Source organism: Monodon monoceros, unplaced genomic scaffold (assembly GCF_005190385.1).
Source record: "Monodon monoceros isolate NGI ecotype Baffin Bay Population unplaced genomic scaffold, NGI_Narwhal_1 Super_Scaffold_21, whole genome shotgun sequence".
NCBI lineage: Eukaryota > Metazoa > Chordata > Mammalia > Artiodactyla > Monodontidae > Monodon > Monodon monoceros.
Genome location: NW_021703778.1, coordinates 171,365,165 through 171,390,434, shown reverse-complemented (window position 1 = coordinate 171,390,434; position 25,270 = coordinate 171,365,165). Strand labels below are relative to the sequence as shown.

The 25,270-nt window shown below is 50.4% G+C and overlaps 1 protein-coding gene across 1 annotated transcript in view; it reads left to right on the top strand.

Moving 5' to 3' along the window:
* The window catches only part of MOK (MOK protein kinase), a 48,193-nt gene extending 24,846 nt beyond the window's left edge, over positions 1-23,347 (top strand). The window contains 12 exon segments of the mRNA XM_029238844.1: positions 1,420-1,534; positions 8,964-9,053; positions 10,467-10,486; positions 10,489-10,515; positions 14,608-14,686; positions 14,816-14,864; positions 16,933-17,117; positions 18,835-18,936; positions 19,941-20,114; positions 20,689-20,812; positions 22,498-22,698; positions 22,780-23,347. Coding sequence (XP_029094677.1) covers positions 1,420-1,534; positions 8,964-9,053; positions 10,467-10,486; positions 10,489-10,515; positions 14,608-14,686; positions 14,816-14,864; positions 16,933-17,117; positions 18,835-18,936; positions 19,941-20,114; positions 20,689-20,812; positions 22,498-22,698; positions 22,780-22,860 — 1,247 coding nt within the window. The 3' untranslated portion in view covers positions 22,861-23,347.
* Positions 23,348-25,270: the final 1,923 nt, after the last annotated feature.

The window sequence follows — 25,270 nt, the reverse complement described above, 5'->3', positions numbered from 1 at the left end:
TGTGTGTATGTGTATTGCCTTTAAGGACATTATTTTTAAGGATCTGTGTATCTGTGTCATTCTTTCAAATATATTCAATACATCCCATTATATAGATAAACCGTATTTAATTTATACAGTTTTCTGTTTGGGGGCATTAGTTTTTCCCTATTAAGTAATGTTACGCTAACATTCTCATCTCACATATACTTGAGCAAGTATGTTTTGCAGGATAAGTTGTAGAATTCGAATTGCTGGGTCAAAGGATATACACATCTAAAATATTTAATAGATATTGTCAAACTGCCCTCCAAAATGACTATACCAGTTTATACTTCCGGCAGAAGTGAATGGGAATGTATAGACTTTTAAAGCAAATCTAAACGTAGTATCATTTCATCCTAAAACAGTTTAGTACTTCTTGCTAACAGATAAGGACTTTTAAAATCTTTAAACATATCATTTCTAAAAAACATTATTCTAAAAACAGTTGTGCCTTTTTTCTGTTGGTTTGTTCAAATCAGAATTCACACAAGGTGTTAAAAATGTGCTCTGTCTAAAAGAGGTGTTGAAGGGGAGGCCCTCCTTTGGAGCGGGGACAGTTTTAAAAGCCTGCTCTGTGTTGATGTCGGTTTGGGACCCAAAGGTGATGGGCTCCTTTTGGTCCAAGTTTGTTTAATAGGTTTCTGATCTGTTTGCTTCTGGTCAGTTCCACACTCAAGGTTCTTTTCTAAACATTCTTCTCAAGCCTGTCTTATTTCTTTGGGGCCTTGCTGCTTTGCTTCTCTGTCTCAATCTGCAGGAGCCTCCTTCCTCTCTGAGGCAAGCGCCTGGGTTGGGTGGGGAGTGGCTGCCTTCCCGTGACCTTGGTGCAAGGCTGACTAGGTTGTTTGTCAAGTCTCACAGCTGCTTTCTGTCAAGATGTTTTTGGTTTTATCCTCCTATTATTTGGGCTGCGGAAGCTTTTCCAACCCAAAGAGACTTTTGCTTTCTGGGCTTCTCTCATTGCTTCCATTTCTGCTTGGAAAGTAGCTGTTTTCTCCTGAGCTCACTTTTGTCCTGAGATCTCTTGCCCAGGCAGTCAGTAGTGTTCAACACACTGTCATTCTGACTCTTCCCGCCACTTTCCCTGGGCCGACAGGCTCAGTGGGTGCTTGGTCTGCGAGCATCTCGTAGGGGAGCTGAGCCTTTCCTCGCTGGTCAGGATTCAGGTCATGTGGTCCCCCGCTGCACGAGGGGGAGCAGAGACTGCGTGTTGCCAACATACAACCCAGTCTCTCTTGAAATGAGGGAAACACTGAACCTTAGAAAACATAGGCGAAGTATCCTCAATACATTGCCGTTGGATTATTTTACAGATAAAGACGTCTGCTATCTGGAAGTGAGTACAAAACAGATGCATAAATAAACTTTTATTTTTATAATTGTTTTCATTTATAGACTATAAAGCAATTGGCAAAATAGGAGAGGGAACGTTTTCTGAAGTTGTGAAGATGCAGAACCTGAGAGATGGAAACTATTACGCATGTAAACAAATGAAGCAGCACTTTGAAAGGTAGGCAACGTGAGACCTATTTGAGACTAAATACAGACACAGGTTTTGGTTTTCGTTTTTTTGAATTTTATTTTATTTTTTTATACAACAGGTTCTTATTAGTTATCCATTTTATACATACTAGTGTATACGTGTCAATCCCAATCTCCCAGTTCATCCCACCACCACCACTACCCCTGCCACATCCCCCCTTGGTGTCCATACGTTTGTTCTCTACATCTGCAGACACAGGTTTAAATCGATGAGAGCAACTTAATGGGGAAATTGTATTCATGTGATAACATGTCATATCAGAGTTCTTTGGGCAGTGAGGATTATAGGCTAATTTTATATTATCGTACTGGAGTTTGTTCATGTCCAAGTTTACTACAATATCAATGATTGATGTTCACAAAGAATTTAAGCGGTAGAAGTATGCCTCACTTTAAACAGTTTATATGTTCCTAAGAGTTGTGTGTATGTTGGATTTTTATAATTGAAACCTTAGATTTCAGACATTGGAGGTCCGGGGACTTCCCTGGTAGCCCAGTGGTTAGGACTCTGCCCTTCCAATGCAGGGGGCGCGGGTTCGATCCCTGGTCGGGGAACTAGGATCCCACATGCCATGTGGTCAAAAAAAAAAAAAAAAGAATAAAGTTAAAAAGAAAGATATTAGAGGTCCTTGTGATTTAATTAGTTGTAAATCAGTTACTATTGAATATATTGAAAAATAAGTTTCAGATAGGGTTAGAGAAATGTATTCCCTGGGAGTGACCAGTTGCAGTTTGTGGAGAGGGCAACTCTCCGGTTCTAGATCAGCCCCTTTGAGACTGCTGGGGCTTCTCCCACAGAGCAGCCTTCTAAAGTGCTTGAGCTTACAGCTTCTTCACATGTGTCACACTAAGGAATCCAAGACCAGATGTGTTTAGGAAACTCTGTCAGAATAATGAAGTAAACGATGGCTTCACTGCAACTGTTAAACTTTTCAATAAAAAGGTTTGGGGCTTCCCTGGTGGCGCAGTGGTTGAGAGTCCGCCTGCCGAGGCAGGGGACACGGGTTCGTGCCCCGGTCCGGGAAGATCCCACATGCCGTGGAGTGGCTGGGCCCGTGAGCCATGGCCGCTGAGCCTGCGTGTCCGGAGCCTGTGCTCCGCAACGGAAGAGGCCACAGCAGTGAGAGGCCCGCGTACCGCCAAAAAAAAAAAAAAATGGGGAAAAAAAAGAAAAGGTTTGAAACTCTGGTTTCAATTTTTTTTTTTTAATCTCAAAGGAATTGAAGCCTCTAAATATCTAAAGCAAAGTTTTTAAAAAACACAGTAATTGCCCTACATTGATGTAGAGCCTTCCGAAGTGTTTTGGGGTATAGACCTTGATTTCAAACTCTTAGTATGAAAGATAGTTTTTCAGATCAGGAAGGAGTATAGGCCAGTTAACCGTGTCAGGGAGCATGGAGAACAGTAATGTCATCCTCGTGACATCCCCAGACGGTAGGCGTAATCACGTGAGGAAAGGTGGTTAGTGATGTGAAGTTACTAGAGAGTTGTCACTCTAGGTCACTAGGTGGGCAGAGCCAGGCCAAAGCATATGGTGTTTACCTACCACTGCCAAGACTCTGAAGTCACGGGGGCTTCTGCTTTTCCTCTCTTCTATCATGGCTTCCTCTGTGTATTCTGAATTCTTTGTACTTCTTTATCTCCCGCCTCCCCCCGCCCACATTCCGTCTTTACCTTTAAACTACTCGTGGTAGAGAATTTGACGCACAGTGTTCTGATGATCCCATATCCAAAGAGCAGACTGCCTGAATCAGCCGCCTTGGAGAAATGCTCCACAAACCCAGCAGAGCCGAGAAGGGGCTTTGAGCGGCAGGTGTGATGCATCTGTGCCGTTGGAGAGGCCCGGATCCCTGTCCCTCCTGCTGTCGGGCTCAGGGGTAGATGTACTTGCAGACAGCAGGACTTGCCAGGTGCTATTTTGGTGAAGAGATAAATACAAAAGTGGACCGGACATACAGCCTGCAGACTTTAGGTGCTCCTGGGATTGTTGCTGTGTCAGAACGATGCACAGTCGGGTTCGCTCTGTTGAGCCAGCCGTCAAGGAGAGGTCATACTGGGTCACCGATGTGCCTTCAGGAAGGTAGAGAGATCTGTAACATTTTAGAAATGTTCCCATGAAAGAAGATTAGAATGCTTTGAGGGCAATTCCCTGGGGAGGCGGAAACACTCAGTTTATCTGGAAAAGTACCTTCGGGTAACCTGAATCCCTGGGGAGAATGTGGAGTTACCTGAGGGACGTGGTTCCTAGCAGTGAAGCATGTCCTGGATCCATCAGGTCCCCGATGCTGGAAGTGCCTCGTCCTCCCGAGCCTTGGCTTCCTGTCGTGTGACGCTGGAGGACTGACCAAGGCAGTGAGGAGACAGGAGCTGGCGACGTGGGGCACGTGATAGACACTCAGTAGATGGTGGCCTGCATTACAGGACGTGTGATTGTTTGTCATATTTCAGAAACAATTCATTGTCTTAACTTTAAAAGTGGTTGATTAGAACACATATTTTTCTTTTAAAATCCCATAATAAGTAAAGATATTTTAAAATAAAATACCACTGAATCAGTGATACTTTACTTTTTTTTCAAAGTTTGTGTGTGTGTGTTGGGGGGGAGTTGTTGTCAACCATTGTCACATATTTCCTTTACTTAAAAGGAAATGCACTTTGAGCTGGTGGTGGCCTGTGGCCCTTTGATGTCCAGAATCAGTGATGGAGTCTCCAGTTTAGTTCTGATAGGTGTCTGCTAGCCTGTGTAATCTAAACCCATGGGGAATTGGATTTTGGGTTTCCTCTTGTGAGTTCTCATTTGCTCTTGATACACATATCCAAAACTATAGGCGATTACAATCCAGTGCTATCATTATTTGAGAATTGTTCCAGCTAAAATTGAGCCCGCTCTGGCTGTGGGGAGCACTTTCACGTTGGCTCCTATGTTCCTTTGACATCACCCAGCATTTTCTTTTTTTTTTTTTAACACTTCTTTACTTTTTGGTACTACAAGATTCTCTAAGCTCATCTTGTATTTTCCCTGCCCCTAGAATCTTCCATTTCTCAAAGGAGTTTTGGTCCCTTTTATCGGAGAAAGGTATTTAGAAAATCAGGCCTTGGCACCAGGTATGCTCATTGCTCCTGCAAAGTCAGCACGTCTGGGTCCTCTGAGCAGACAGAGCTAGTGTGTATGTATACTAACCCATGTGTGCACCTCTCTCTCTCCCTCTTCATTCAAATAACCATGAGTGCATACTGATGTAAATAAATGGCCAAATGAATAAACAAATTGGGATGAAGGGAAAATTCTTCCTTACAGAAGAATTCTAATTCATAAATACAGAGGAATGAGGGAAATGGAAAATCATCATTAGAATACACAGTAATAATTTCTGCAGGCAAGATAACCTCATGAATGCTAAAATTAGTAAGGTGAAACTTTAAAGAGAACAGAATTTCTGGGACTTCCCTGGTGGTCCGGTGGTTAAGACTCCGATCTTCCACTGCAGGGGCCACGGGTTCGATCCCTGGTCAGGGAGCTGAGATCCTGCATGCCCTGTGGTGTGGCCAAAAAAAGTTTAAATAAATAAACAGGACGGAATTTCTGCACAGCCTCGAGTGATCTCCTCCCAAATATTTATTAATAACTGTGGTGGTTTTAACTTATATCCACAAATTGTTTGATATTCCTTCCTCCAGGAGGTGGGGCTTAATTTCCTTCCATTTGACTGTGGGCTGGACTTGCTGACTTGCTGAAAAAGAATAGAAAATAGAAAGGGAAAGATAGTAACTTTACAATGAGAGACCTGGTAGATACCAGCTTAACTAAATGATTAAGATTAACATCATCGGTAATAAGACATATTGATATCATGTACCTTCTGATAAAGCGGCACGGGAAGAGCATGTCGCCTCCATGGTGTTCTTTCCCACGGATCCATAATCTCAGCGGAATTATGAGAATACATCAGAAGAGACCAAATTGAGGGGCATTCTGCAAAATACCTGCCCAGTACTCCTCAAAACTGTGAAGATAACGAAAAACAAAGACAGACTGTGGAGCTGTCACAGAGTGGAGGTGACTGAGGGGACGTGACATCTTAATTGCAGTGTGGTCTTCTGGATCCTGGAAGAGAAAAAGACATTAATGGAAGAACCGGGGAAATCCAAATAAAGTGTCTAGTGTAGTTAATAGATTTGTACCAATGTTAATTTTTAGTTTTGATAAATGTTATGTAAGATGTTAACATTAGGGGAAGCCAGGTGAAGGGGACTTCCTTTACTATTGTTGCAACTCTTCTGTTAGTCTAAAATAATTTCAAAATTAAAAGTAAAAAACAAATCAAAACAGGACTTCCCTGGTGGCACAGTGGTTAAGAATCTGCTAATTCAGGGGACACGGGTTCTAGCCCTGCTAATTCAGGGGACATGGGTTCGAGCCCTGGTCTGGGAAGATCCCACATGCCGCGGAGCAACTAAGCCTGTGTGCCACAACTACTGAGCCTGCGCTCTTGAGCCCGTGAACCACAACTACTGAGCCCGCGTGCCTAGAGCCCGTGCTCCGCAACAAGAGAAGCCACTACAGCGAGAAGCCCGCGCACCGCAACAAAGAGTAGCCCCACTCGCCGCAGCTAGAGAAAGCCCGCATGCAGCAACGAAGACCCAACGCAGCCAAAAATAAATAAATAAACTTATATAAAAAAATCAAAACAAACAGAAAATGACCATAGAGGATCTGGAATGAGTCATATTGCACATAGCTTCTAACGTTGAAAAGGGTATTGCTGTTATTTCTGATTTACAGGAAGAAATGACTTTATAGTTTCTAGAAGAAAGTTCTAGAAGAAAGACAACTGCTTTTGGTGTCATTTCTAGGAATATTATTGCTAATAATTTATTGGATGGTCCAGTGTCACTGATCCTTGATCCACAAGTTTTATGCTGTTCTTTGGTTTTATTTTTGTTTTTCAACTGTGAAAATAATATCTCTAGCTTTTAGAGTTCCAGAGTATCTATCATCACTATAAAACAGTTTAATCTTATTCACTTGAAGAATAATTTTAGGTTCCTTTAAAAATCCATTTCTGCTCTGCTTATCGTTGCCTAACTGAACCCTCACATTCAACTCGTGCCGCTGTGTGGGTGATGTGAGAAACAAGAGTCAGTAACGGGAAAAGCACACTGAGTCACACAGGCCGGAGGAGCTTGGTTTTGGAGCCTCTGACCCCACCTCCTCCCAGAAATTGATGGCTTTTGCAGTAATCTTTGCTCGTATGAAGTCCGGGTAAGGTATAATAAACCAGTTCATTAGTACTGTGTCAGGAGGCGTGCTTTCAGCTCCTGAGGACCGTTTTCCTCAGTGGCTCAAAGTCTTAGTTTGGAGATAATGAAGTTAGTTACTTGTGTAAGGTCTGCAACACGACCAAGTTGTTTTTCTTGTTTTTGTTTTTTTTTTAATAAACTTCTCTTTTTCTTTCTTTATATTTTGGCTGCGTTGGGTCTTCATTGCTATGTGCAGGCTTTGTCTAGTTGCGGTGAGCAGGGGCTACTCATCGTTGCAGTGGGCAGGCTTCTCATTGCGGTGGCTTCTCTTGTTGCACAGCACTGGCTCTAGGCGCATGGGCTTCAGTAGTTGTGGCATGTGGGCTCCACTAGCTGTGGCTTGCGGGCTCTAGAGCGCAGGCTCAGTAGTTGTGGCTCATAGGCTTAGTTGCTCCGTGGCATGTGGGATCTTCCTGGACCAGGGATCGAACCCGTGTCCCCTGCATTGGCAGGCGGATTCTTAACCACTGCGCCACCAGGGAAGCCCTTGTGATTTTTATTTAACCTATACCTCCATCCAGTCTCCTTCCCCACTTGGTTATTATTATACAATTCTTTTTTTTAAATATTTATTTATGTATTTGGCTGCACCGGGTCTTAGTTGGCGGCACGCAGGATCTTTGTTGCAGTGTGCAGGATTTTTTAGTTGTGGCATGTGGAATCTAGTTCCCTGCCCAGGAATCAAACCCCAGGCCCCCTGCATTGGGAGTGCAGAGTCTTAGCCACTGGACCACCAGGGAAGTCCCAACAATTTTATTTTTTTTTAAAGGCAAAATTTGCATATGTTGAGATGCACATTTTTTTTTTGCGTTAAGCGGGCCTCTCACTGCTGTGGCCTCTCCCACTGCAGAGCACAGGCTCCGGACGCGCAGGCTCAGCGACCATGGCTCACAGGCCCGGCCGCTCCACGGCATGTGGGATCCTCCCGGACTGGGGCACGAACCCATGTCCCCTGCATCGGCAGGCGGACTCTCAACCACTGTACCACCAGGGAAGCCCAGAGATGCACGTTTTTTAACTGTATAATTTTGCCAAGTAGATATCTCCATGTAATCAAGACATAGAACATTTCTGTCACCCTCAAAAATTCCTTCATATCCCTTTTTACTCAGTTCTCCATCCCCATCGCAGGTAGCCACTGTTCTGGGTTTTGTTTTGTTTCCCTGTATCCTCTTCTAGAAATTCAAATGTCTACATTTAAAATATATATATATATATATTTTATTTTGGCTGCACCGGGTCTTCGTTGTGGCACACGGGATCTTCACTGCAGCATGCAGACTCTTAGTTGCGGCATGCATGTGGGATCTAGTTCTCTGACCAGGATCGAACCCAGGCCACTTGCGCTGGGAGCGCGGGGTCTTCCCCACTGTACCACCAGGGAAGTCCCTAGAAATTCATATTAAATGGAATCTCACAGTCTGTGCCCTTGTGTCCAGCTCCTTCAGCACAGCATAAAGTCCTTGAGGCTCATCCATGCTGTCGTACCGCAGTTCCCAGCTTCCTACTGCTGAGTAGTATTCATTCCAGTCTGTGACTACAGAACAACTTGTTTACCTGGTCTCCTGCTGAGGAACTTTTGGGTTTCTGGTTTTGGACTGCTCTGAATAAATCTGCTATATAACTTTACACAAGACTTCTTGTGGTTATATGTTTTCGTTTTTTAAAATTAATTAATTTTATTTATTTTTGGCTGTGTTGGGTCTTTGTTGCTGTGCATGGGCTTTCTGTAGTTGCGGCGAGCAGGGGCTACTCTTCATTGTGGTGCCTGGGCTTCTCATTGTGGTGGCTTCTCTCATTGTGGAGCACGGGCTCTAGGCGCGTGGCTTCAGTAGTTGTGGCTCACGGACTCTAGAGTGCAGGCTCAGTAGTTGTGGTGCATGGGCTTAGTTGCTGTATGGCATGTGGGATCTTCGCGGACCAGGGCTCGAACCCGTGTCCCCTGCATTGGCAGGTGGATTCCTAACCACTGCGCCACCAGGGAAGCCTGAGTGTTTCTTTCTTAAATGTTTAAAATAATTCACCAGGGGGGCTTGAAGTTGACCTGAAGTTGACCTGAATTATAAATTAGTTTTTTATTTTTACCTACACCATAGTATTGAGCAAGTGAACAATCTACGAGAGATACAAGCACTGAGGCACCTGAATCCACACCCAAACATTCTTACCTTGCACGAAGTGGTTTTGTAAGTATATTTGGGCCGTTAAACATTATCTAAATTTGATGATAATTATTAAATCTCTTTTTAAGAAAGAAAACCATGGTAGGCATTTTAAATATTTGCTTTGTAGCTCAGAGAATAATAATTTTTATTTTACCTTAAGTCACTTACTTATTTGGACCAGTGTCTGTATCTGAGTCCTAACGTGGAAAGGCCTTCATTTCAGTGACTCCACCTCATAAAAGAAAACAACATTCAAATGGTTCCTCTCCTGTAGCAGTTGGGCTTCTGTGTAGACGGTGGTGGCCCTGGGCATCCGATTGTGAGTTGTGACCTACTGGGAAAGGCCCTGTTGTCCTCTTTCAGGAGCTGCACTTTATTGCTGCCACTTGCCATCTCTGTGTGGTCTCATGCAGCCTTTCTTACTACAATTGACATAATTTCAGGGGACTTTTAATTTCTCTTCTAATTATAGAGTAGCTTCCGTAAGGTTTACCTGTTGATCAAGAAGGCAGAGCACAGCTTGTCTGGAGGGGCTTGTCTGCCAGGGGCTGGGGCTGGGGTCCTGGCCTGGAGCTCTGAGAAGGCGCCCCTCGGCAGGAAGCCTGGCCTGTACAACCAGCCGAGAAACCGCAGCCTCTGACCCTTAAAGTGCAGGAGATTTTAATCAGGAGGCTGAACAGTTCTAAACTCAAAATGCAATGTCTTGTCATGGCTGTGTGGCGTCCTAGCCCGCGTGCTCTGAGCTGTCAGTTGGGGCCAGATCCAGAGACCGCGGTCTGCGTGTGGCGGTCACAGCACTGCCTGTGCAGAGGGTGCCTTATGTGCACTCTGCAAAGCACTTCCATGCACAGTTGCACGTGGGCCTCCTGACAGTCCTGAGTGACAGCGGGGACCCCTTCCAGCCCCACCAGGGGCGCCTGGAGCAGGGTCCGGGGGTGACACTGCAGGGGTGTGATGTGACTCACCTTCCTCCTTTTTGCCTCGGCTGGATTTTTGGTTTTGCTCCCTGCACTGGGATGTATCCCAATCACATGGAAGTAGTTTAGGTAAATTAAAACTAAATTTGCAGCCACAGAGCATGAATCAAATCCTACTTCTTTGTTTTGCTTCTACAACTCCTCAAACCTCATTTCTTCTTTCTGCTGATAGATAACTTTTCGATTTTCCAGACACTTCTCTTTAAAAATCTTGGGGAGGGGGGCTTTTAGAAGTTTCGCCTGAAGTAGAGTTTTACTATTATTTAAATTATTTTTGCCTGAAACGTTGATTAAAAATCAAAACTTCTGCTGTTTCAATCATTATACTTTGGTCTTTGTCTGATGTAGGAGTGCTTTGTGTTTATCAGAAGTGTTTACAAATGAATTAAATATTTGATTATTTTTTCTGATGAAGACAAGAAAAAAAAACATTTTAAAAACCTGCTTTCTTCTTCAGTGACAGAAAATCTGGTTCTCTTGCATGAATATTTATGAACTAATACGAGGTACGTAGAATAATTTCAAAGCTAATCTAAGGTCTTTTAGAGCTTGTAGTTCCCATATATTTGTTTTAGTTCTCAAAATCATTTGTGCAGTAATTTCATCTAAATATATGGTACTGGGCTGTACACGTACAGTATTCATGGGAGGTGTTTTTCTGGCAGTCTTGTCTGCTCAGAACTCAGCTGCAAATGAGCAAAGCCACGAGGCGTCCAGGCCGGCTGGGTGACGTGGTGAGGAGGGCGCAGAGGGTGGCGGCAGCTCAGCCCTTCCTCAAGCCTGTCCCCTTCAAGCATCTTTCCCGGCTCTGCTGCTGCTTGACATTCTACTCTATGCTTCAGAACGAGGCAGGGCTCCCTGCTCAGATAATCCCTCTGAGAGGGAACCTCCTTCTGTTCGCATTCTTATGAAGTCCCCTGTATTGCAGAGTGCTCATTCACTTCCTTTCTCTCTTTCTTTTTTTTTTTTTTTTTTTTCTTTTTGCGGTACGCGGGCCTCTCACTGTTGTGGCCTCTCCCGTTGCGGAGCACAAGCTCCGGACGCGCAGACTCAGCGGTCATGGCTCACGGGTCCAGCCGCTCCGCGGCATGTGGGATCCTCCCAGACCGGGGCACGAACCTGTGTCCCCTGCATCAGCAGGCGGACTCTCAACCAACTGCGCCACCAGGGAAGCCCTCTCTTTCTTTTTTTTTAAATAAATTTATTTTATTTATTTATTTTTGGCTGCGTTGGGTCTTTGTTGCTGCGCACAGGCTTTCTCTAGTTGAGGCGAGCGGGGGCTGCTCTTCGCTGCGGTGCGCGGGCTTCTCATTGCGGTGGCTTCTCTTGTTGCGGAGCATGAGCTCTAGGCGTGCAGGCTTCAGTAGTTGCAACGTGCAGGCTCAGTAGTTGTGGCTCACGGGCTTAGTTGCTCTGCGGCACGTGGGATCTTCCCGGACCAGGGCTCGAACCCGTGTCCCCTGCCTTGGCAGGCGGATTCTTAACCGCTGCACCACCAGGGAAGCCCATCCTGTTACTTTTAATGCAGGTGCTTCTGGGAAGGGCCGTTCCAGTTTGGCTGTGTTGACGCAGCTTGGATGTCCCACGTCAACACACTGGGTAGAGCATGCCCAGTGCTGTGTGCATTTCATGATGGTCGGTCCTGGTTAGGCTCTTGGAGCCTTAGTCCTTGTCTATCAAATGGGGATAATCATAGTGTCTGACTCTTAGGGTTGTTGTGAGGAGTAATAATATGTGTGAGGTGTTTGGCGCAGTGCTGGCTTGCATAGCCTTCAATCAAGGTCAGCTGCTGTCATTACCATCATCATCGTTATGACTTTACATTTTATAGTGTGCTTGCTCTGTGTTCCTGCATTTGCTCTACCCATTTCTGTGAGCTCAACTCCATTATAGAGGTGAGGCAATTGAACTTCCAAGAACTTAGAGCACTTGCTTGAGACGAGCCAGCTTCAAAGAGCAGAACTGGGAGGACCCCTCCTGGAATTTTGTCTTGTTGAGAGAGGGGTGCTGGTGATGGCTCCAGCTCCATGCTGAGCCTGACACCCCACCTGCTACCCTGTAACTTCTCTCAGAACAGTGTGCCATCAGGCAAGGCTCTCCTTTGGAAAACACCGATGGCAAACACGGTGCCGCAGGGCATAGCTTCTGGGCCCAAGTGTAGACTGTGGGCATTTGGCTGTGCCATGGTGGATCCAGAATGCACCCCCAAGCCTGACCAGGAAAGCCAGGCGCAGGCCTGGGTACAGGGTCTCTTGTGAGAAGGCAGTGTGCTGGATATTCTGTTACAGTGCTGGCTACACTGGAGGCCCTCTTCCTTCTGTTAGTACTGACAGCCAATGCCATAGTTAATCACTGTGTTCACTTCAGATTTTTTACATTGCTGGTATTGTATATGACATTTTTAGTACCTTCTTAATGAGAATATTGGGTAAAAATTAACTTGGGAAAATTAATTTGGTCGGGAGAGGCAAAAGAGAGAAGTACTGTTTGCAGTCTGCGGGCATTCAGTTAAAGGGTCACACCAGGAACTTCAGAGTGGTTCATTAATTGTACTATGTGTATTTGTTTCAAGGTGTTTGTGAGCAAGCATCTGGTGGGAGCCAGGTGCAGTCTTGGGCCTGGCGAGTTAGGATCTTGTTTTGGGAAAACAGTGTGAAAGTCAGCGGTCAGTCCCCTCCTTGTCAAGGGTGTGGACTCCGATGGTTCAGACCAGTGGCCCACATGGTTCATGAGGGCACCTCTGTCCGCCTGGAGCTCCCGTGTGCAGGCAGGCGCTTTCACGGAGGACAGGGGAGGGAGTCGTGGCCTTGCCTCACGGCTGTGAATGGGGGGAGCAGGGGAGGCCCAGGAGGAAAGGAAGGGCAGGCATCCCAAGAGTCCTCCGCCACTGGGGACTGAAGGCAGCCAAAATGCAGATTCCTGGCCCACCTGCCTGGATTTGTGATTCACTGGGTCTAGGTTTGGGCCTTGGAATCTACTTTTTCAAAGCTCCCTAGGTACTTATGAAGATTGGATGGATCAGACTTTTCCTAAAAGAGTCCACCTTTTCTGAGTTCAAGTTCAGATGACTGTAATGGCAGTTGTACGCTACAAGATGTGGACGTGTGGACATGGCTGGGAAGGGTGCTTCTAGGAACAGAGCAGCGTGAGTACAGGATGCAGCAGGAGAGCTTTGGGGGCGTGCAGAAATGTCCCCGAGTGAATGTGGCTGGACCCTTCTATAAACAAGCAGGATGTGATGGGGTGCAGTTCCTAAGGGGAGAGACCAGGCCTGGCGGCCCATTCTGAGAACTTGCTGGAAAGGCAGCTTCTGGGGCCCCGCCGCAGACCTACTGAACCAGGAGTGCCGGGGCTGATGATGGGGCATTCTGTATCTTCACAAGCCCCCGGGGACTCGGGTGCTCCTGGGTCCTGAGAGCCCTGTGCTGGGAGGGAGTCTGCCAAGGGGTGTCTGGAGAGCCGGGCTAGTCAGTGGGCAGCGAGACCTCCTGCCTGATGAGGGCCGAGCCCCACGAAGGTTCATCCAGCCTCGCATGTGACAGAGAATAGAAATTTTACTTTCTTTTCACCTTTATATAGATAATAATTTGATAAAATTCCTCAAGTGGGGGGAAGCTGACAAAGTCTTAGTTTTAATTCTTTCAATTTAAATTCTGGAAAACTGATGATAAATTACGTGAAACAGAATAAAAAGATTATAGTATGCCATGGAAAAACTTCATTGCACTTAGACGCTTTGTAATTTAAATTACTTTCTATTATTAACATAAACAGTCTTGTTATGCGAGAAAAAGAATACATTAATTTTTTGACAGAAATTGCAAGCTTAGGATGAAAAATGTCTAGAGGGATATGTGCTCACGGAGGGAGGGGAAAGTGGTTTTCTGAGTTGTTAGGTGAGAGTGGGTATTTTGCAGATTTAAAACCTAATGGCTTAGAAACACATACCTCTGATATTAAAATCAAGTAAAATGTGACACCTTGGAGAACAAGGGCAGCTCTGATGCTGGAGTGTGGTATTAAGAGTTTTGGAGCATCCTGAAAGCTGCAGGAGGGGAGAAGGTGTAGATTACAGGCTGCTGCAGGGCGCTGTCAGCCGGCGCCCAGTGACTGCTTCCTTCTGTGAGAGAGGAACGGGCGGCTGTGCAAGTGAGAGCAGCCATTGGTCTTCTTGGGTTAAGAAAACGTAATCCATCCCCTTAAAGACGGAGATCTCCACGTAGCCAGAAAGCCGAGGAAAACCCTGGATTTGAGCTCATAATCAGCGTGAAAGGGGGTGCCCTGGAGGCCCACCCGAGGCTGTGTTAGGACCTCCATACCGAGCTGCCCTTGCGGTGATCCGCTCAGCACTGTTCTGACTGCAATCAGAAGGCCTGGCGCTCTGTGATTTTAAATGAAATCATGCCAGTATGTAGAATTCTAAATGGCATATTTTGTAGATAGACTCCTAGACATTTCCTAGAACTACTCCAGGTTATTTTCACTGAGGAAGTTAGATTTTCACACATTGCTAAATAAAAATGGATTCCATCTTTCATTTCAAAAAAGGGGATACGGATCATTGGTAACCATATTTGGCTATTTCCTTGATTGCACAGGGAGAAGACACCCATTATCAGAAAAAAAAATTATGCACTATATGTACCAGTTGTGTAAATCCCTTGATCACATGCACAGGTAGGCACTTGGAGACTTGGCAGCTTTCAAGTGAATAAAATGTATTACCGTTCATTAAGAATATAGTATAAAAGAATTTGAATGAATGAGGCACAATTAATTCTATCCTTCCTTTTATATTGAATGCAGAAATGGAATATTTCACAGAGATGTAAAACCAGAAAATATATTAATAAAGGTAAGAACTTTTATATGAAAAATTGATATCAGAAGAAAGGTAGAATATAAAAACTTTTCCCTGGATATGTTTTCAATCCCAGTGGATACCATGTTTGTTATAACATGTTTGGTTCTTTCCTTCCAGTTTGGGAAAAAATGGTTAATTTAATAAATGCCATCCACATAACTGTACATCTGGAAGAAGGCACCCTTCTTATACTATATACAAAATAAACTGCGCTTAAATGATCATGCTAAGCACTCTAAAGATAGAAGTGGAAGAGGCAGGATTTGAGCTCTGATATGTCTCACTTGAAAGCCCTTCAAGTATGCCTGTGTACAATTTGCTCCGTTTGGGCATATGTGTACACCCACAAATCCATCATCCCAGTCAACTTCACAAACAAATCCAAAGCCCCTGAAAGCCCCCTCTTGCCCTTTGGTAATCCTTGCCCCCTGTCCCTCGTCCCCAGGCAAAGACGAGCTAGAACATTCTATAAATGGAATTACATAGCACATACTCTTCCTTGGTCTGGCTTTCACTCAGCATCGTTATGTTGAGGTTCATCCACATTGTAGTGTGTGTGCCACACCTTTTGAAATTGTCCCACAGTTCTTGGATGTTTGGTTTTGTTTTTGACGTTCCTCTATTGCTTTGCATTTCGGTTTGGGAAGTTTCTATTGGCATATCTGCAAGCTCACTGATTCTTTCCTTGTCTGTGTTGAGTCTATCAAAGTCTTTTAAAATTTTTGTTACAGTGTCTTTTGTTTGTTTGTTTTTAATTTTTAAAATTTTTTGCTGCGTTGGGTCTTTGTTGCTGCATGCCGGCTTTTTCCAGTTGTGGCGAGCGGGGGCTACTCTTTGTTGTGGTGCGCGGGCTTCTCATTGTGGTGTCTTCTTTTTTTTTAATAAATTAATTTACTTATTTTTGGCTGTGTTGGATCTTTGTTGCTGTACGCGGGCTTTGTCTAGCTGCGGCGAGTGGGGTCTACTCTTCGTTGCGGTGCGCGGGCTTCTCATTGCGGTGGCTTCTCTTGTTGCGGAGCACGGGCTCTAGGCACGTGGGTTCAGCAGTTGTGGCTCACGGGCTTAGTTGCTCCACGGCATGTGGGATCTTCCTGGACCAGGGCTTGAACCCATGTCTCCTGCATTGGCAGGGGGATTCTTAACCGCTGTGCCACCAGGCAAGTCCCTGTTACAGTGTTTTTTATTTCTAGTGTTTCCTTTTGATGTTTTCTTAGGGTTTCCATCGCTCTGCTTACGTTTCCCATCTGAACTTGCATGCTGTCTTCTTTTTCCATTAGAGCCCTTAACAAATTAATCATAGTTATTATAAATTTCCTGTCTGGGAATTCTAAAATTCTAAAACCTGCACCATATCTGAGTCTGGTTTTGATGCATGCTTTGTCTCTTCAGACTGTTTTTTCTTGCCTTTTAATATGCCTTGTAATTTTTGTTGAACGTATTGGGGAATGGGAACAGAGGTAAAAGGCTGTCAGGGTAGGTTTCTTGGTAATCTGGCTAAGAGAACTGCTGTTTAATGTTTGCTCTGGCTGTAGGTGCCAGAGGCTTCAAATTTATCGACGGCATGAATTTTATTACTTGAATGTGAGAGGTAGAGAAGATGGAAGAAACACCTTGAAACCTGTTTCCCTGGGCTGTCTGACTTCCTTCAAGGATCCCACGTGGTGTAGGCCAGGCCCCCAGCCTCCCCCGAATGGGAACCAAGCTTCCAGAAGCACTGGACGCGGTGGGGAGTTTGAGGCATAACAGGGCGTGTGACCAGGTTGTATAGTTCATCTGTAGACTTACGCTGCGACTTAAAAATTTCCGAAACCTGTAGACATTTTGAAATGTCTGTTAAACATAGCCAGAATATTCGTAAATGTGTTCCACTGAAGAGAAATACCGCTTCCTCACCTGCTACAGGCTATTTCAGGTGCTTATAAAGCCAGTACTTTATGTTCTACAAGCTAGTTTAGGTGCTAGGGATTTTCCCGTTGGTGCATAAATATTTGAAATGGTTTGTATTACAATTGCTGCTTGATGAGATGTTATTTGTCCCTGCTTCTCTCCCCCCTTGCAGCAGGATGTCCTGAAATTAGGGGACTTTGGGTCCTGCCGGAGTATCTATTCCAAGCAGCCGTACACGGAATACATCTCCACCCGCTGGTGCCGGGCCCCAGAGTGTCTCCTCACTGACGGCTTCTCTACCTACAAGGTGGACCTGTGGAGCGCGGGCTGCGTGCTCTATGAGATGGCGATGGCCAGGTGGTGCCCGAGCTGCAGCTGCTGCTGGGCTAGGGGGGCTGCGTCAGGGCCCTGAGGCCGGTCCACGCGGGGCTCGGCCGTCCGGTGGCTTCGTGCCAGTCCCTCCCTCTGCGCTGCCGAGTTTACAGTCCTGGTGTCGTGGTGGTTTTTTAACTCGACAGGAAAGGTGTCAAGCGCTTGTCCTTGCTTTCTGGGTGTGGAGGAAAGAACACTGTCAGTTACTTCTTTCCCACTGGCCCGCCCCGGCCCTGGGTCGGTGCGCCTCTCCATTCGGTCTCATCAGCGAGCGACAGGATTGATGAAGCCAAGTGAAGGAGCAGAGTCGAGGCGTGCTTACTGCCACCTCGTGGGGCCTGCCATGGGGGCAGGGTGCGAGCGGTGCCCCCCGGTCTACCCTCAGAGTGCAGTCACTCGGGTGGGGTGCTCTGGCCCCGGGAGTGAGGGCGAGCTGGATGGAGTCCAGGAAGCCCCAGCCTTAACCGTCCTCCCCTCCCCCAGCCTTTGTGCTTTACCGCTGGGCGCAGCAGGGCCAGGGCAGAGGCCCGGGAAGGGAGGAGGGCCTGTCCCGTCCACCGGCGGCAGGCGCACTGGGTGGAAGAAGCCCCGGGAGGAGGTGGGGCGGCACCTGCTCGTAGTGGGTCATGCAGGACGGGTGGGTGGGTTTAACCTCGGGGTGACGCACGTCAGGATGGTACAGCCCAGCGCAGGCAGGACCCGGGTTGTCCAGTCCCGCCTGCTCAACTGACCCCTTGATAAATACAGACGTTTGGGCCCTTCGGGACACGCCTTCTGATTCTAGATCATTCATATTGATAAGTGACTGTTATTTTTGGAAAGGAGAGTGGTGATTTCACTGATACTAAAGTACCAACAAATGATCTTTTCTCCCGTGCTAAAATCCCTGAGTCAGATTGGAGGGATGTCAGAGGCGCTGGTGCTGGCGGCATCCACTCAGGGCATTGGGCAGCCCACGCTGAGCCTCGCTGACTGCACTCTGTGCCCGGCCTGCCGCACCTCAGAGGCGTCCAGCTCCTCTGCGTTTCCTATTCTCCCCTGAGGCCTGAGCTCCTGCCGTTTTCCCTGAATAGAAGTCATCTTACCGTCAGAGCTACGTTTTTTTTGTTTGTTTGTTTTGTTTGTTTTTTTTTTGCGGTACGCGGGCCTCTCACCACTGTGGCCTCTCCCGTTGCGGAGCACAGGCTTCGGACGCTCAGGCTCAGCGGCCGTGGCTCACGGGCCCAGCCGCTCCGCGGCATGTGGGATCTTCCCAGACTGGGGCACAAACCCATGTCCCCTGCATCGGCAAGCGGACTCTCAACCACTGCGCCGCCAGGGAAGCCCAGAGCTACGTTTTTAAACTCTTCTTTGTGGCCTGTAATGTGTATGGGTCTAAAATCTTTTATCCACAATTCCCAAATCCATGACTGCTCCAAAACCAAAGTGCTCCTTGGACCTCATTTGTCTACACAGCCCAACCTGACCCAGCCTGAATTTTTGTCAGTTAAACTCCCCGGGCCGTAAGGAGGCTCTGGGGGCTTTCACCTCTCAGCCGGCAGAGGCACCTGCTGTGCAGATACGGGAGTGTGGCCCTGTCCCTTAGAAAGACACCGACCCGTAGGGACAGTAGGAGGAGGAAGGCCCAAGCATGGGCGGGGGGGCTGGAGGTCCCTCTGCTGGGAGGCCACCGCCCTGACCACAGCCCTGGCCGCCCGCCCAGCCTACAGCCCCTCTTCCCCAGAGCCAACGAGTTGGACCAGATCTCGAGGATCCACGACGTCATTGGCACACCTACTGGGAAGACCATCACCAAGTTCAAACGGTAAGTGCAGCCCACAGGCCGCCCCACCACCGCGGACCCGCCCTGCCTCTGTCGCCCCCAGGGGCCTCTTCACAGTCCCACGAGCCCGGCACGCGGGTTTTGTCCCGGGAATGTTCACTCAGGCCACAGAGGTCTTTGGGTAGGAAAGGCTCCCCAGCACAGGCTGCACGCACAGACCCTGCAGAGCCGGCAGCTTGGCCACCCTGACCCCTCGAGGGGGACTCGGGGGCATGGGCAGCACCCAGCAGCTCCCAGAACCCTAGGGAGGTAAGGAGATGACAGCCATGCTGGATTCTTTTTCTTTTTCTTTTTTTTTTTTTTTCCAGTATGCGGGCCTCTCACTGTTGTGGCCTCTCCCGTTGCGGAGCACAGGCTCCGGACGCGCAGGCTCAGTGGCCATGGCTCACGGGCCCAGCTGCTCCGCGACATGTGGGATCTTCCCGGACCGGGGCACGAACCCGTGTCCCCTGCATTGGCAGGCGGACTCTCAACCACTGAGCCACCAGGGAAGCCCTTCTTTTTCTTTTTTTAAAACTTTATTTCATTCTTTTCTGGTGGGAATGTGGTATTAGTCTTCTCAAGAAAATGTTTTCTTACACTTACAGCGTAACAGATTTCACGACCTCCCACCCTTTTTAAAAAAACAGACTTAATTTTTTTAGAGTTCTAGGTTTTAGGTTCACAGAAGAACTGAGCGGAAGGTACAAAGATTTCCCTTCTACCGCCCGGCCCCACGCAGTGCACAGCCTCCCGGCCACCAGCACCGGCCCCAGGGTGGCATGTCTGCTATCATCAAACCTGTGCTGACACGTCATTCTCACCCAAAGTCCACAGTTTCCACGAGGATCTTGTATTCTATGGGCTTTATGCCCCCCTGCCCCCTGCCCTTTTTAGATTGTAAGCTGTTACCGTCAGTGCAGGTCCCTGTAGGGTCGTGATGCTGGACCGGCCACGTGCTCTAAATGACAGCATGATCGTTTATTATCATTGGGCTTTCAATACAGGTCGAGAGCTATGAGTTTTGATTTTACTTTTAAAAAGGGATCAGGAATACCTCTACTGACGGCCAGTTTGTCCCCGCAATGCCTCTCCCTCCTGCACGCAATGGTGGCCTATGATCCCGATGAGAGAATCACTGCCCACCAGGCCCTGCAGCACCCCTACTTCCAAGAACAGAGGTAGGCACCCTGCTGGGTTCCCATGGGGCACGCGGATGGGTGGCTGGTTCCCGGGAACAGTGCCGGTCCCTCTGGGAACACGCACCTTGCTCCTTTCTGGTATCTTCCCCCAAAAGGAGGCGATTAGTGGCATCACGGCAGGGTGGAAGGAGGGTCTGTGGCTGCTTTGCGGTTGATGCCAAGGCTGTGGTGTTAAGCCCCGGAGGGCCACGTGGCACACAGCGGGGGGAGCGGGCTGAGCTCGCTCGCTGTGAGGTTCCAGGGCGCGTGCGTTGGGCGACACCTGCCATTGGAAGTACCTGCCCTGAGGGCTTCGGACTCCACCCCTCTGTCCCCTTGTGCGTGTGTGACGTGGGGGTGACGTCTGACCCGAACCTCGAGTCACTGGGCAGGGGTGGTCCCACGGCTCCAGAGCCCAGAGGCTGTCAGGCTGAGACAGGAAAGGAAAAGAAAAGCTCCTCGGATGAGAGGAGGGGCGACAGGCACAAGCCCACACTGGGGACAGAGGAGGCCGACAAGCCCTGTGGCAGCCAGGTTCTCAGCAGAGGCGCCCCGTGCCCCTTCCGTCCTGTAGGGCAGCTGAGAAGCAGGCTCCAGCCAGGCCCAGGAGGAAGGCCTCCGCTCTCTGCCCCAAGCGGCCGGTGGCACCGGAACTACTCAGTAACAACTGGCAGCCAGCACAGGAGGGCAGCAAGCAGGTACTGAGCGATCAGGCCGTCTGAGCTGGGACTGGACACCCTCAGGGGCCCGTGTCTCTCTGACGCAGATGCCACCTGGGGAGGTGCTACATCTGCCTGGAAAGTGTGCCCGTCGGCGACCTGCCGCCACACCAGGTGGCACCTCTGCGCCCCCAGCTAAGGTCCACAGTGTCGCGGGGCTGGGATCCTCCCAGCCGCAGGGCCAGGCCGGTGCCCAAGCACGTTGTGCCCGCAGAGGACCCTAGCCGGGGCACAGGGAAGCCAACACTGGCCCAGGTGACCGTCCCCACTTGGCTGCTGAGCCCCTGCGAGAGCAGCAGGCCCCAGAGGAGCACTGCGCCTGGCACAGAGGTGGCCTCGCACGCTTCTTGGTGTAGAAAGCATAGCTGCATCCCGCGATAGCTTCCCCTTTCATGTGCCGCGGGGCCCCCCTTTGCTCGGCTCCCCCAGTTTTACAGTTGTGGGCTGGCACCGAGCTCTGTGGTAACCGTGGCCTTCCATCGTTTCTCACTCAGCCCAGCATCTGTTGAATGTCACTCTGCGCTGGGAGCCGAGGACGCAGGTATACCTGCAGCCAGGCTGCTTTCCAGAAATCCGGACCCCCGTGTCCAGACACCTGCTTGATGGCTCCAGCTGAATGTCCAAAAGGCAGACTTGTTCAAACCCGATCTCCTGTCTCTCCCCCCAGACCTGCCTCTCTCCCCGTGCCTTCCCTTCAAGGGCGGGTGAAGGCGGCTCCCCTTCAGCTGCTCAGGCCGCCAACGGGGGACGAAGCGCACCCCCGCCCCCCGGCTGAGCCTCCCTCACTTTGCCCCTAACTGCCCTCCCTGCCGGGTCTCCTCTCCCTCTTGGTCAGCTGTCGGTGTCTCTCCTGCTGGCACCTGCCGCGGGTGCCCCCGCGGCAGAGCCGAGGCGCACGCTGTCTGCCAGGGCCCCGGAGTGAGGGTTCAGGCTGTGCCGGCATAACGTCTGGCGCGACTGCCCACTCTTCTGGCCGGTGGCGCCGCGGACCATACATAAACGAATGGTGGGGGGGCTTCCCTGGTGGCGCAGTGGTTGAGAGTCCGCCTGCCGATGCAGGGGACGCGGGTTCATGCCCCGGTCTGGGAAGATCCCACATGCCGCGGAGCGGCTGGGCCCGTGAGCCATGGCCACTGAGCCTGCACGCCCGGAGCCTGTGCTCCGCAACGGGAGAGGCCACAGCAGCGAGAGGCCCGCGTACCGCAAAAAAAAAAAAAAAGAAACGAATGGTGGGGATGGGTTTCAATAAAACCGTGGACCCTGAAACTGGAGTCTCATAATCACATGCCGTGAAACTTTCTTCAACTATTAGAAGATGTGAAATCCATTCTTAGCGCACTGGCCACGCAGAAGCAGGCTGCAGGCCGCTTTGGCCGACCTCAGGGAATCCGAGCGGGAAGCGTCACCGTGGCCTCGGCCCTTGGAGCTGCACATGCATCAGCGCGGCCTCCCCCGCTGTCCGCCCGGGCCCCGGCCCAGGGAGCGGCCACCGCATTTCTAGGGGGCTGGGACGTGGTACGTGTTGTCCAGTCACCATACCGTCACACCTCACGGTCAAGAAATTGTGTGAGGCAAAAGTAGTACAAAAGAGCCCCTTTTGCTTTTCCTAATTCCCACAAAGGGGAAAGCATTGTATGTTCATCTGACCTTTGCTTTATTTCTAGAAACAGCCCCTAAAGCAAGAGGAGGACCATCCCAGGAGACACGGACCAGCCTACGTGATGGCACTGCCCAAGCTCAAGCTATCGGGAGTGACCAAGCAGCCCTCGTACTCCAGCCCAGCGCTGCAGTCAGTGTTTGCCCCCGGAGCGACCCGGAAGTTCCCGGTGCTGAGACCCCCGAAGTGTGTTGGCCTGAACCAGAAGGTGGGCGTCCCACCGGTTCCCCTGGCGCTGCGCTCGCGCCCATCCCGGCCTCTGCTGAGTGTCTGTCACTTTCTTTAACAGACAGACACACAGAAGGACATCCAGCCTAACCTGAAACAGTACCGCCGGCCCACAGTAGAGCGGAGAGGTGGAGGCTACTGAGTGGCGCTGCGGCTCCCCTGCTCGGGGCGGCTCCTACCCGGCCGGGCCCCAGCGAGCGTCCCGGGAGAGCTGCCCCCAGACCAGCACCAGCACCTCAGCTTGGAGCCCGCCGGCCCGAGGCTGCTTGCATCCTAAAGGCAGCCGTACTGTAGGTTCCAGTCTCATACCTTTGTAAAATCACCTCATTCTAGGGTTTCGGTTCCTTTCCGTAACAGGAGAATTTAGGGCAGGGAATATTTTGTAATTTTTTATATGAATCAAAACAGAAATTATACGTTATGGATTATTTAGGCCCGGTTTCACCGAGGGCTCTGCACACGGTGCCTTCCTTAGTGCATCCATCACCAGCAGTGGCCTAGCACGTCTGGCTTCCCGGCTGTGCCACTGGAGACCCCGATTTCTATTAAACAACAAGCTATCGTTACAGTGTCGCACCTTGATGTATTTTGAGTTAAACATGTGTCCTGATTATCCGTTCCTTTATTTTGACTTTTGGGAGCGTATCAGGCGCATTGATTTTGTTGGGGAGACTTCGGTGCAGCTTCACTGTTCACTTGACCGTCCACTGAGGAACGACACGGGCTGGCGCTCGGCCCTCGGAAACCCCGGGTGCGGGCCGCGGGCAGGTCGCCGGTCCAGCTCCCAAGGCCCAGCTTCCTCCGTGAGTAGAGGCCGCTGCTTCCCGATGGCCTGCGGGCGCGCCCAGCTTCGTTTCTGGGGTGCCAGCAATAAGCGGGCACAAGAAGAAACCTGTTTCCCGTGGGGGAGGGAGGGGAGGTGGCAGAGCAGCGGTGGCGCCGGAAGGGGCAGGGCAAGGGGCCAGGAGGAACAGGACGAGGGGCTGGGGGAGGTGGACCCGGGACAGGGGGGGGTGGGGGGGGGAGGGCAGGCCGTGGCCAGCATTTCCCGGTGCCCGGGAGAGGGGGAGCCATGGGCGCGGGCGCGTGCGGGCCCAGGGCGGGCAGAGCCTCGGTGCACGTGGGGAGACGTGGGGGGCTTCGGGGACGCCCCGGGTGGAAGTGGCGTCGGGGCGGGGCGGGCAGAGGGCCGGGAGCGCCGCGCCCCGGGGGCGCTGCGGGCTCGGCGAACTCGGGAGAGGCCAGGGACAGGCCCGCGCTTTGAGCGCGGCTCCAAGTGAGGGCAGGTGCAAGGACAATTTAGGGAAATCGTCACCCCCTTTAAGTATATAAACGCGAAGGGCCTCTCTAAAGTTCTTCGGCGCTGTACCTTTTTGTGAAGGCACCCTCCTCCCTGCGGGCGTGGTGCCCTGGGCCCTGTGGGCCTCCGCCTCGGTTTCAGGGGGCGGGTCCGCTTTCCACAGGGGGCCCCTGCGTCCACCAGGTCTCTGTGCCCCGTGGGCCTGGCGACGGGCGGGCGCTGGCCAGGCTCTGGGGGCACAGGAGGCCGCCGGGCCCTGCTGCCAGAGCGCTGGTGGGTCTCCGTGCACCCCAAACCTGACCGGTTGCGAGGCCGGGCGGCTGGGCCATCTCAGCCTCCCCGGGGCCACTGGAGGGCCCGTCTCCACAGACCCGAGCAAGGGAGCTCCCTCATCACCACCCCGACCGACGCCCTCGTCCACGTTTGAGACGCAGCTGGGGCCGAGGTTGGGGGCAGAGGCCGCAGGCGGACACCCCAGTCCAAGGAGCCCGGCCCTGCCGGCTGTTGATGTAAACCTGCTCCCGAGAAGACAGAGCAGGGGCGACGCTGCCGAGGGATGAGGGCGCTCCAGGCGAGCAGTAAGAGCCGGCGAAGCGTACCGGGTGCGCCAAGCCGACCCTCCGTGGCTTCCGAGAGGAGGGGTGGGGGCCGGCCTGGGGGCCCTCTGCCCTGGGCCTGCGGCCGCGGGGCGCGTGCTGGCGGGGCGGGCGGGGGCGGGTTGGAGGCCGGCCGATTTTGGAAGCCATCTTGGACCACTTGGCCAGGGACCAGCCGATAAAAGAAAAAGATGCGTTCCCAGCACGGATGAATCCCGCAAACTGCACCGCAGAGTCGCACGGAGGGCGGTGGGCGGAGCAAATAGGGCCGGAGCGACGTCAGCCTGGGGGCGCCGAGAGCTGGGCCGCGCCCTGGGTCCTCGGACTTTTCACACTGCTGTTGTCCTGGGGCCACCAGGTACCCACCCGTCACTTCCTACAAACAAGCAGGAAGTTCACAGGAAAAGGAGTCGACCCAGAAGAACCGCAAGGCTCAGGATTCTGGACTCGAGTTCCAAGGCGGCCTTTTCTGATCTCCAGAAATACGCGTGGCTTCCTCGTAGGCCTTCAGTGTGATGGACAGCACTTAGAGACCAGTGCTTTGACTAGGATGACAAATACCAAACTATCTAAAACGTGCTGATGTTTTCATAGGAAGGGCATTCTGAATGTGTCCAACATATAAATCCTGCTTCTTTCACTTACAGCGAGAGGGT